General features: G+C 34.9%; 1 protein-coding gene across 1 annotated transcript in view; it reads right to left on the reverse strand.

Annotated features, from left to right (window-relative positions):
- ARHGEF38 (Rho guanine nucleotide exchange factor 38) overlaps window positions 1–13,428 on the reverse strand; it is a 153,976-nt gene that overhangs the window by 35,608 nt on the left and 104,940 nt on the right. The window contains exons 5-6 of the mRNA XM_030864144.2: window positions 11,473–11,490; window positions 380–579 (exon numbers count right to left, since the gene is read on the reverse strand). Coding sequence (XP_030720004.1) covers window positions 380–579; window positions 11,473–11,490 — 218 coding nt within the window. The remainder of the gene's footprint in view (window positions 1–379; window positions 580–11,472; window positions 11,491–13,428) is intronic.

Genomic DNA, 13,428 nt, shown 5'->3' on the forward strand with positions numbered 1-13,428 from the left:
CCACCCCTTTTCAGCTCTAGCTTTTCACTGCTCCCAGCTACCAGGCCATGCCTCCTTCCTACTATGCATAACGCCAAGAACAGAAAGATCATATGCTATGGGTGTCTTCAGCCCACAGTATGTCATCGGGCATGCAGTGGTCAAAAGAGGTTGAGTATAGGGCTGTTCAATAAAAAGTTGTCAATCTTTTGCCTCATGATCTTATCCTGAAGCTAGCTGGCAAAGCAAAACCATCCTCTCCTCCCTAGCCTCTAACTTTAAATATCAAATGATCATTATCACTGCAACTGCTGTAACTACTGAGACATTCTGATTCTCCAAAACATGAACAGAATATTCCAACACTGGAAAACCCCCAATTGATCATATCTCCTCTTACCTAAATCCTTCCGTCTTTTAAGTTCATTGATGTTTACATTAATATCTTTCACTGCAGCAAAGGCATCCTCCAGTGCTCTAAAGTCTGGGTGAGAGGGAGGGGTGGAATTCCGGAGTTCACAGAGTAATAGGGGGTACTTCATCACTCTCTGAATTGGTTTGATCATCAAAGAGCCCATATCCAGTAAGTTTGGTTTGCCTCTGCAATAGAGATAAATTAATACCTGTTTCACAAACATTTGTCTTATTATCTCCTTTTTATTTTTGTGATTTTAATTTTTTTTTTATTATTAATCCTGAAACTGTTTTTCACCCTTTTCCCCTTCTATTTGGCTATGTTCAGTTTCTAAATGAAAGCAAGGACAATGGATGGCAAAAAGAAGCAAGGCTGAAAGATCCTACTACTAAACAAAATTTAAAAGAAAATAAGTATATTTGTTCACCTGAAAGAACTCAAAGCATGATTTCCAACCATGTTCCACCTACAGTTCTTTTAATAACAGGTTTTATAATAATAGTGGGAAACAATTCTAGACTGCATTTCCCATGACAACGAATTAAAAATGCATTTTCCTGATGGTATTTTTGTGATTATTAAGTGAGGAGAATAAGTTCATCGTTTAAAAATCTAAACATAATTTGTCCTCTTTCTTCTACCAAATTAAGAAGTTGAAGTTATAGTGTTTCAGAGGTTCTATCACACTCCCCCAAAGAGATTTATAATAAATGCAACATTCTCTAGATATTGTTAATATCATCACTATCACTAATCATTGCTATTACGCAATGACTTTCCATGACTTTCCATGTGGAATTCTTCTTAGCCCACTGATCTTCAAATGGCTACACAAAAGTGAGCAGTCACCCCTGACTCTTCCTTTCGGAGCTTCTGAGATGAGACTAGAGCCATTCCAACTGGCCAAGTAGTTCACAAGAAATGAAAAAGCTACCAGCTTGGTCATGCTGTTGTCCAACCCTCTGTATTCAATTCATTCAGCCAGAAAGCAGTGATGTCTAATAGCCTCTTTATGCAAGAGGCAAATAAAGAGATACTGTAAATGGAACATGGATGAAAATTGTGTTTTGAGTCCCTTCTGATACACGGATACACTCATTTGTTTTCCTTTAGGTTTTTATCTAGAAGAGAGAGAATATAGACACTGTTTTCAAATCCTGATGGGTGGATTTTTCATTCTTCAATTACTAAGTTACAAGTACTGTATGGGCGGACAACAGACCACATAATTGAAATGGTGAAACGGATCTAAAAAGCATTGAACAACATTAGAAAAGTTGCATCATTAGAAAAGATCTGAAGGCACCCTAGAGAGAATCTGTTTGAACTTTTCATTTGATAAGTGAGAAACTAAGGAACTTTGATTATCACATGTAAGTGCACACATGCAGACACACACACACACACCCCAGTCACTCTGTCACATGTCCCCATTTTATTTTCATTATAGCACTTAATCACTATCTGGAATCATCCTTTTCCTTTATTTACCAGTTTATGTTCAATTTCTCTGTCACCACTGTATCTCCAGCATGACAAATAGTATTCCCTCAATGAATATTTGTAAACTGAAGTGACAGATTTCTCATATTTTCTGTAATTTTACATTCCATATATTTTTTTAAAATTGCACAATGGGCTTCCCTGTTGGCGCAGTGGTTGAGAGTCCGCCTGCCAATGCAGGGGACACAGGTTCGTGCCCCGGTCCGGGAAGATCCCACATGCCGCGGAGCGGCTGGGCCCGTGAGCCATGGCCGCTGAGCCTGCGCATCTGGAGCCTGTGATCCGCAACGGGAGAGGCCACAACGGTGAGAGGCCCACGCATACAGCAAAAAAAAAAAAATTGCACAATAGTCCTGAATTTTATTCATATGTTGAGAAAATGATTATACTGTAATAGAGACAAAGACTGAATCAAATCAAAAGGCAACATTTTTCAAAGGAAAATCAAAATAAATGATAAAGGCTTGTGAGGGAGTAAAGAGTTACTTTTTTTTTTTTAAGTTAAAAAAATTTATTGAAGAATAGTTGATTTACAGTGTTGTGCTAATTTCTGCTGTACAGCAAAGTGACTCAGTTATACATATTCTTTTCCATTATGGTTTATCACAGGACATTGAATATAGTTCCCTGTGCTAAACAGTAGGACCTTGTTATTTATCCATCCTATATGTAATAGTTTGCCTCTGCTAATCTCAAACTCCCAATCCTTCCCTTTCCCTACTCTCCTCCCCCTTGATAACCACAAGTCTGTTCTCTATGTCTGTGAGTCTGTTTCTCTTTCATAGATATGTTCATTTGTGCCATATTTTAGATTCCACATATAAGTGATATCATATGGTAATTGTCTTTGAATTTCTGACTTACTTCACTTAGTATGATAATCTGTAATTGCATCCATGTTGCTGCAAATGGCATTATTTCATTCTTTTTTATGGCTGAGTAATATTCCATTATATTCCATATATACCGTTTATACCATATATATTCCATGTATACCATATCTTCTTTATTCGTATATTGATGGACATTTATGTCCATTTTGAGTTTATTTTTGTGTATGGCATGAGGGTGTGTCCTAACTTCATTGATTTACATGCAGCTGTCCAACTTTCCCAACACCACTTGCTGAAGAGACTCTCTTTTCTCCATTGTATATTCTTGCCTCCTTTGTCAAAAAAGAGTTGCTTTGATAGACTTTATCTTGTACTTCCTACCCATTTGCACCAAATCTACTAAGGAGACAGGGTGACAAAGAGGAAATGAGGGAGAGAGAGAGACAGATATTACTGGTTTCCAAGAAGACTGGGTGAAGTGGTTGGGAAAAAATGTAAATCTATTATGAATGCTGAAAAAATACTGACTAAAAACAGATTTTCTCACCAATGGTATATCAGTAACCAAACCTTTGAATACGACAGACAACATCTTTCTATATCTTAAACATAAATTCTTCAACAATTTAGACACTTAAGTAGAAATAATTCCTTAAATAAGAACAAGTCAGGAATATGGAAGGTATTAACTTGATTAGAAGAAATCATTATCCTTATGAATAAGATCAGATTCCTTCTGAGTTTTCCTTTTTACTATCACCAAATATCAGTTTATTTAGTCTTATAAAAATCACTGAAAATACCATCAAAATATAGATGTAATCACACAATTCAATCAAACAAAACTCAATTTTAATAAGATAGCTTATCTGTGTGGCCTATTGTTACATACATATTGAAAAACTTCTAATTACAAAAAAAAAATGCCCAGATATATTAAAGAATATACTTGTATCTTTGAGCTGCTCTCCTTTCTTGCTTATCAGGATCCGTCAAAAAACCAACCTAGAAAACATAGGCAGAACACTCTATGACGTAAATCACAGCAAGATCCTTTTTGACCCACCTCCTAGAGAAATGGAAATAAAAACAAAAATAAACAAATGGGACCTAATGAAACTTAAAAGCTTTTGCGCAACAAAGGAAACCATAAACAAGACCAAAAGACAACCCTCAGAATGGGAGAAAATATTTGCAAATGAAGCAACTGACAAAGGATTAATCTTCAAAATATACAAGTAGCTCATGCAGCTCAATATCAAAAAAAAACCCAATCCAAAAATGGGCAGAAGACCTAAACAGACATTTCTTCAAAGAAGATATACAGATTGCCAACAAACACATGAAAGGATACTCAACATCACTAATTATTAGAGAAATGCAAATCAAAACTACAATGAGGTATCAGCTCACACCGGTCAGAATGGCCATCATCAAAAAATCTACAAAAAAAAAAAAAATCTACAAACAATAAATGCTAGAGAGGGTGTGGAGAAAAGGGAACCCTCTTGCACTGTTGGTTGGAATGTAAATTGATACAACCACTATGGAGAACAATATGGAGGTTCCTTAAAAAACTAAAAATAGAACTACCATACGACCCAGCAATCCCACTACTGGGCATATACCTTGAGAAAACCATAATTCAAAAGAGTCAGGTACCACAATGTTCATTGCATCACAATTTACAATAGCCAGGACAGGGAAGCAACCTAAGTGTCCATCGACAGATGAATGGATAAAGAAGATGTGGCATGTGTATACAATGGAATAGTACTCAGCCATAAAAAGAAATGAAATTGAGTTATTTGTAGTGAGGTGGATGGACCTAGAGTCTGTCATACAGAGTGAAGTAAGTCTGAAACAGAAAAACAAATACCGTATGCTAACACATATAAATGGAATCTAAAAAAAAAGAAAGTTCTGATGAACCTAGGGACAGGACAGGAATAAAGACACAGACGTAGAGAATGGACTTGAGGATATGGGGAGGGGGAAGGGTAAGCTGGGACAAAGTGAGAGAGTGGCATGGACATATATACACTACCAAATGTGAAATAGATAGCTAGTGGGAAGCACCTGCATGGTACAGGGAGATCAGCTCGGTGCTTTGCGACCACCTAGAGGGGTGGGATAGGGAGGGTGGGAGGGAGATGCAAGAGGCAGGGGATATGGGGATATACATATGTATATAGCTGATTCACTTTGTCATACAGCAGAAACTATCACAACACTGTAAAGCAATTATACTCCAATAAAGATATTAAAAAAAACAACAACAACCTAGGCCTTTTAGTTCTGTCCAGATCTTATAATTACTTCTTTTTCTATCACTCTTTGGCATCAAAGTTCTATTCTCTCCCTTTTATGTTTCAAATGACAATAATAACAATAATAAATGATGACTGTTTCTCTTAAAAGCATCACAGATGCGAATATTAAAAAAGCTTTTCTCAAAAATGAGAAATCTCCCAGATACCTTTGTCTTCAGATAAGCACGGTGGACAGTTGCCCAAGTGATGAGCAATGATGTTCTGACATCTACATCACACAGACAAGCAATATGGTAGAAAAGATAGAGGATGTGTTCCTAGATAATGACACTCCAGGCATTCAGTGCCACAACGCTCACCCCATCCAATCCCTCCCAGTAAGAATGAGTTCTGACCACTGTGCCACGCAGATGAATCTTATGTGATATAACCCAGTTCATCCAAGCAGCCAATTATCACATGCCTCCCCCGCAAAAAGTAACCAAATGCATAACAATTCCTCATACATATTGTGCTGAAAACTAAGGTAGTTATTAATTTGTAATTCTGTTTCATATTCCTCTATCTTATCATGAATACTTTGGCAAATATTTAGTACCGAAAGTAGCTACACTAATCTCATTACAAATTATTATTGGAACATTACAAAGTTAAGTAAACACAGCTGGCTTTGTTTTAGCAGGATCCAGTTTTGCTATAAAGAGCTTTGCATCGAGTACAAGAAAACAGTTGCACAATGAAAATTAAAATGATATTTAAGCAATGTAAAAACTGATGAAAACAGAAAAAATCAGATATACTTCAACATTGAGGTATATCTATATTTCTTAATTTGAGGGAGAAAATGAAGGAAAACTAATCATGTAACTATTGATCATATTACTTTGAATTTCCTCTATTTTATGGCCACAATATCTTAAATTTAATATTTAGTTTATAGAAGCCACAAACCATCTATACTGGTATTGATTTTTTTTTCAATTTACTCTCCTTTTAAAACATCACAAGTCAACTTTAGAGGAAACTGCATATTGCTATGCAAATAATAAGCAAATAACATTTGTCATAATTTTAAAATTGCTTTGAAAACAAATATAGAACTACTAACAAATTTTAGAAACTGTAAAGGAGATGAGCAAATGGTAATTGATATAGCAGACCGGAAAGAACCAGTAATATGGAGAAGCAATTATTTAATCACTCCTCCAAAGGTTCATTAACTAGTGTCCTTGAGACCTATGGAAGTGAAGGGAGAGGGGCATGGGAATTAGAATAAGAAGGACTAGTTAAAAACCTGGTTAAGAAACAGCATAATTCTTAAGGTGCTACACAAATGGCACCTTGAGATCATTTGGAAGACTAAGGAAGAGCTCTTGGAAATTAAAAGGATAATAGCAGAAATAAAAACTCACAAGTATTGGAGAAAATGTTCAGGAACTTTCCAGAGAGAAGAGCAAAAATACAAAAATGGAAGAAAGTATAAGAAAATTAGAAGACCAGTCTAGGAGTTCCAATATCAAAATAATAAGAGTCCCAGAAAGAGAGAACAGAACACATGGGAAGGAAATCATCTATGAAATAATTCAAGGAACATGAGTTAGCAGGTTGAAAGAACTCACTGAGTACACAGCACAATGGATGAAACGGACTCACCTTGGAATCCATAAAATTGCAAATTATCGGGGACAGAGTAAAGCCTACAATCCTTCAGGGAAACATACAAACTAAACAGTTAAAAACAAACAATTAGGAATCATTTTCATTTCTTGTAGCAATACTGAAAGAAACAATGGCGAATTACCTTTATAGTCTGAAGATGAATGATTTTCAATTTAGAATTCTATACGAAATCAAACTATATAAATCAAGTGTGAGGGTAAAATAAAGACATTTTTGATATAAAAGTTCTTAAAATTTTCCTTCCCATGCATTCTTTGATGAATAGGGGAAACTATTGCAGGATGTCCTCTACTAAAAACAGGAAAGAGGCAAAGAGAAAGTCTAGATGATGGGAGGGGAGTTCCTAAAAGACAGTAATGCCCAGTGTCATCAGTCCAAACTCAAAAGGTCAGAAGGCTCTGGGAGAGGCTTTTACAGGGAGATGAAATTGATAGCATACAAAATTCACCTGGCTGTCTTCAAGATGACTGGCTGTGAGTTCAGCATTAATGATTAGTACAAAGAAAATTAAGGGGGGAAAAAAGGCAATAGTTAGCTTCCAGAAAAACAAGTAATCCGTTTATTCCAAGGTTTAGCTCTGAAATTTATTCATGTATAATAATTCAAGCACTGATTATTGTTCTAATTCAAATTACAATGTAACTCCATAGGGAGAATGGTGAGATGGGATGTGTGTGTGTGTGTGTGTGTGTGTGTGTGTGTGTCGGAGTCATGAATATAAATACCAAAATAGTCAACTAAAATGTGTGAAAATATTGTGTTCGGTGAGGAGCATTTAGGGGCAGGTAGAAGAGGAGACTACTATTTTTCTTTTCTTTCTAATTAAAAGAAAATTTTTATTGGAGGATAGTTGATTTACAGTGTTGTGTTAATTTCTGCTGTACAGCAAAGTGACTCAGTTATACACATGTATACATTCTTTGTTATATTATTTTCCATTATGCTTTATCCCAGAATATTGAATATAGTTCCCTGTGCTATACAGTAGACTACTGTTTTTCTTAAATCCTGTAGAACTATTTGGCTTTTTAAACAATGGGTAGATATAATTTTAACAAAAGAGAAAGTTTTTAAAGAAGGAAACATTCAAGAATATTCAAGAAAATTCTGAAAAGGAATAATACTGAGCTGAGATTAGTTATGCCTGATATTAAAATATAAAACTGCAAAAATGAAAGCAGTTTGATATGGGTACATATACGGGCAAATGGAAATCAAGCACAAAATAGAAAATAAGGAAATAAATACAAATATGTATGGAAATTATGTGGTAAATATGACATTCCTACTCAGTGGAAAAAAGGAACCATTCAATATCAGGTATTGTGATAATTAGCTTGTCATATAAAAAATAATAAAAATGGATTCTTTACACCAAAATAATTTCTAGATAGATCAAAGATTTAAATGTTAAAAATGAAATTATACAAGATCTTGGTGAAAACATGGGATTACGGTTTAAAAACAAACTCAGGGTTTCTAAGTGAGATACAGAATCCAAAAGCTACAATAGAAAAAAGTGATAAATCTATTTTAAAATTTAGCTCTGTAAAACTGAATGGATAAAAATGAAAACAGAAGCAACTATACACTATGTTAAAAGTCAAATGATAATTTGGAAAAATTATTCATAGTACATAAGATAGAAAAAGGATAATACACTTGCTAATTAAAGAGCCATCATCAATCTTTTAGAAAAAGATAAACATCTCGGTAAAAGTGAACAATCAATAAAAAAGATAATTCATTAGAGGTGAAATACAAATGGTTAAACACAAGATTATTTTTAGTGATAATGAAAACAATACAACGCTACTTTTGGCCTATTACATTGCCATAAGTTGTAAGGATGCAAACATTAATTTTATCTAGTGCTAGCAAGTAGTAGATAAATGGACAACTCATATATGGTAGTGGGACTATAAATTAGTTCAACTTTTCTTAAATTATCTGGCAATAAGTATCAAAAGCCCTTTGATCTAGCAATTCCACTTTTAGAAATCCATCCAAAGAAAATAATTAAACTATTATTCAAAGATCATGTATAAGAATGAACACGTAAAGTCAATCTTTGCAAGACAGACACACTTCAAGTATCTGTAAGGGTTTGGTAAACTAAATTATGGTATATACATCAGATAGAATAGTATGCAGTCATAAAGCAATGTGGATTTATGTTTACTGACATAGAGAGATATTCATGATGTATTGATAAAGAGGTAGCAAGTTGACATACAGGAAATATATAGCCGTCCTATTTTAGTCAACATGTGTCTGTGTAGAGAAAACAATTGCAGGGAAGTAAGGGACTCATGTGATGTTAAAATACTTCACTCTGGAATGTGACTACCAATTGTCTTCTGTGTCCTCATTTTGATTTGCTATGTTTTCAGTGTTTCTTCAATAATTTTAAAAATACAAAACTTAAGAAAAAATAACATAACATTTTAAGATTGATTGAAACCCTGAGATCCAAAGGTGGAAATGAAACCCTGAGATCCAAAGGTGGAAATGACTGGTCAGGCAGAGAAGCATATAGAGAAGTATAAATATTGAAGATAAAACAGTGTATTTCTGGAGGTACATTTAGAATAGGTATATTTTTCTTGCTTTAGAACATGGGACTTGTATCCCATGCTTTGGGGGAGACCCTTTGGTGGAAGATTCTATGACTCTTGTCACTTTGATACTGTTTTGATGTTTTCATAAGATTATAATTCAAAGTAAGCATTTTAGAAATTTTAAATGTCTTTGCCTTTCTCCGTACTTTTTAAAATGCAGATTGTGAAAAAAAGACAGTTTTCAGCTTCCATAAGTAAGACATTTTTTTGAAGCCATTTTAAAACCCACATCTCATAAATGCACTACTCTGGTTGCGACATTCTTGGCCTTAGCTACTGAAGAGCCCAACAATTACATAACATTTGACATTGCCTTTTGCTCTTTTAGGTAGCAGCGTCTGTGCCTCCTTTCCTGAATGAGAGAAACAGGAAGGAAAATAACTCATGGCAAACGTGGCTTTGATGTTCATGCAGCCACACGCCATGACTCTTCTTCCTATTTTTGAGTTCTTGATGTATAGAATGGGTTAGAGGGGGGCATAAGCAGCCTGCTAACACCCACACAACAGGACTGCCGCAGAAGCCAGTGCAATTTTTTAAGCAAGCATTTCAATACAAGGTGCTGTTTGTTTCAAGTATTCTGTATGTAGGACCCTGTGCATGCTAATGTATTAAAATTTGCTCACTTTCCTTCTCTGAATCTCTCTTTCTGTCTGTCTCTGTCTCTCAATCTTTGGTTATAAAGACCTAAGCTCTAGGAAAAGAAATCTAAGTATTGGGTTGGCCACGACGTTGGTTTGGGTTTCTCCGTAGCATCGTTATGTGTAGCATACATCATATGTGTAGCATACATCGTATGTGTAGAATAGACGTGTAGCATATGAAGTTCTTCTCTCATCCCCCAGCTCTGTGAATCTCCAGTCCTAGGCACAATGCCAGGGCCACAGGCTTTATAATGAGACAGCAATCCCCCACCCCTCCAATACCATCAACTGTCATTGAAGAGAAGCCAGGAAAGCTCTGGTGTGTGAAAGGACCAAAAGGCCCTATTCTATTATACTCCTCTTCAAATTCAAATGGTCTTGAACAAATCTAATCATATCTGTTTATACTATAGGATATTTTTTTCCTTTTGAAAGAAAAGGCTTATAAAGTGAGAGAACTGGGTGCTTGTTTGGTATGCCAAAAACTAACTTCTCAGCTTGGCTGGGGTATAAAACCTTAGTCTACAGGTCTCCTGTATGATGCCTGATTCTTCTACCTCACCCTGGAATTCTGTCTTTCCTCAAGGTTGCTCTGCACCAAAGCATGAATGGCAGATATGTACAGCTTAAATTACTATAATTTTTATTTTGTAAATTTTGTATTTCTTGTAAAGTTTCAGGAGTTTAGAAGGTACACACACACACACGCACACACACACACACACACACACACACACACACGCACAAGCAGACTAGGAACTCAGGACTTTAGATAGCTCCTGACCATGCTAAGGCAAACACGTGCTTTTTTAAGTCCTGGTAGATTTGACTTCATATTCAAATCAATATCATCTTTTCAATATTAGTCAGACCAGACATGCTGTTCTTCTATAAAAATGGACATCTTGCAAAGTATGTGTATGTGTGTGTTGCTTTTATAAGATAATTTCTATATTGTCCTAGTAACCAATTATTTCATCTTAATATTTCATTTTCATGCTATGTATGTGTGTGTATGATTTTTCTCTCTGTGAATCAGAGTCCAAATCAGAAGAAACAGAATATTTTACTGTAATGCATAAGGAAGCTTTTCTTTTACACATTAATCTATGTAACCTTCAAAAACATTATGGTATCAATCTGAGACTTTTTAGACTAATGTTGTCCTTAGGAAGAAATATTTTTGGACACATTAAAGTGATTCCTAAACATATGTGTGATAAGCAGTTCCCAAAGAGTTCCTGGCACCAACAAACTTGTGACTTAAGTAAATTATATCCCAAGATTCTTCTAAAAAGTTTAATAAGGTACACATAATAATAATTTAATATGTAAGATCATCTCAGACAAATTGGAAATAAATGCACCAATAATATCTAGGGTAAATGTCTTTGCAATCTTGACTTATTAAAAGCGATGAATATCATTGTAAAAACTAAAAATTCTGATTTGCACAGAAATATCCATCAGCTTTTCCCCATGATTTTAACATTTGATATCTATTATTTAAACAAAAGTACTTACGCTTGCATGTATATTTTCCTGTAAGAAAAGGAAAAAAAAAAGTAAATTCATGTAAATCGAGATATTTGAGGTAATAAGCAAACATTATATAAGTTTTAAAATTTTATTATGTAAAATAATGTAATAAGTCATTTTCATGAAGGTTTTATAGAATTAGTTTTATAATATCCCTAAAACTTTGTTTTAGTATGTATCCACCATATTTGTTTCACACTTTGTATAAGGTTTAAAAACTGTTGATTCAGATTATAGTTAGTAAATTTTAGTCATTTGAAAATGGATTTAAATGTTAATCTTTGTTTATATTATGAAATAAAAATCTATTAAACATAGTAATTAGGAGAAATTGAGATAAGATTACAAAGGAAAGTGTTACTGACTTGCAGAAAACTACTATCAAGTGCTTTATAATATCTGTCTATAGTGTTTTTTGTATATATAGATAGCTAGATAGATGATAAACAATTCACCTATTCAATTAGATAATTCCCGTAAAAACTTTCACTCGGCATTGCTAGCTTTTGTGGCTTCCATTTTGCTCAAGCAAAACTAAAGTCCTTCCAAGGCAACGCGATCTGCCTCTACTTCCACGTCTTCTCTACCTCATTTCCCATAGTTCAGCTACTCTCCCCATCTGTGGCAACTGCGCGCCTCCTTGCTCTTTTCAAAGCGCAGGCTCCTGCCTCGAGGTCCTTGCACTTGCCTGACTGCCCTTCCTCCAGATATCAATATGGCTCCTTCCTTATCTCCCTCAGGTCTTTGTTCAAATGCCCCTGCCCAGTGATGCTTTCCCTGACCAGCCTCTTAAACATTGTACCTGCCTCCCACTCTACTCTTGATTCTCATTCCCTGCTTTATTTCTCCCCATAACGCTTTGTCACTTTCTAATATACTATATGTTTACTTGGTTTCTTGTCTATCTCTCCGCTCCCCGATGCCAAGGAGGGCAAGGATTTATCCTTGCTTTGTTCTCCGTTGTAGCCCCAGTACCTGAAAAACGGACTGGCACACAGTAGCACAAAACGTATTTGTCAAATTAATTAATTTAACAATAAAAAAGTGGGAATCTTTCAAGTTAAATTTCAAGAATAAAGGAGATAGGAACTTCTCTCTGAAAGCCTCATGTGGCTATAGAGAAATAAAGTAATAACCTGTATTAATAAACTGATCACCTGGATCTCTGGTTTCCAGTTTTCTGGAACACAATGAATGTTTTCAATACAAAAAAAATGTCGTGATCCCATCACATCATAGTAGATGGTCTTTTCATATTCAATGATTGAGAAAAAATTCGATAACTACCTATGCTGAATTTCATAAATTTTCATGGGCTTAATTAAAAAAAATTAATCCCAGTACTTTATATATGTGGAAAACAATGGTATACATATATGTATAGCAAGTATCCCTTCGCTCTCCAGACAGTGTATGAATGGATTCCCTAGACATCTTGAAATAACTAGGTTTTGCTGAATCCAAGACCTCCCAGTTGGGAATCCAACAGAGGATTATAAATTTTTAAAAATCAGGTGCTACAATTTCAAACAATTATTAACTGTTGTTTGAAGAACTCTTCTATCTCAATGAAAGAAAGTACACCACCACTACCCTCCTGCCCAGTATTTCTTTCCATTCATTTTCTTTAAGCTCACATTCTTTCCGCAATTTCTATCCCCTTCTATTAAGGAATTTCCTTTTCTTATTTTGCTCTGCAAGTCATAGATCAGAAAATTTGGGATGGAAGTTGAATAAAAATAAGAATGCAGTTTTCTATGAAAACAAACAAGTGAAAGATGCAATCACTTTGGAACCAAAACACATACTTTGAAGTTGAAAGAAAAGATTGTTCTTCTAACTCCTAGAGAAGACTATGGAAAATTTTTTTTTTCTATTCCATTTACTTCAACCAAATAAAACCTCCATATTATAACATATATTAAACACTGTGTTTAATGT

The sequence above is a fragment of the Globicephala melas genome, chromosome 5 (genome assembly GCF_963455315.2).
Source record: "Globicephala melas chromosome 5, mGloMel1.2, whole genome shotgun sequence".
Taxonomy (NCBI): Eukaryota; Metazoa; Chordata; class Mammalia; order Artiodactyla; family Delphinidae; genus Globicephala; species Globicephala melas.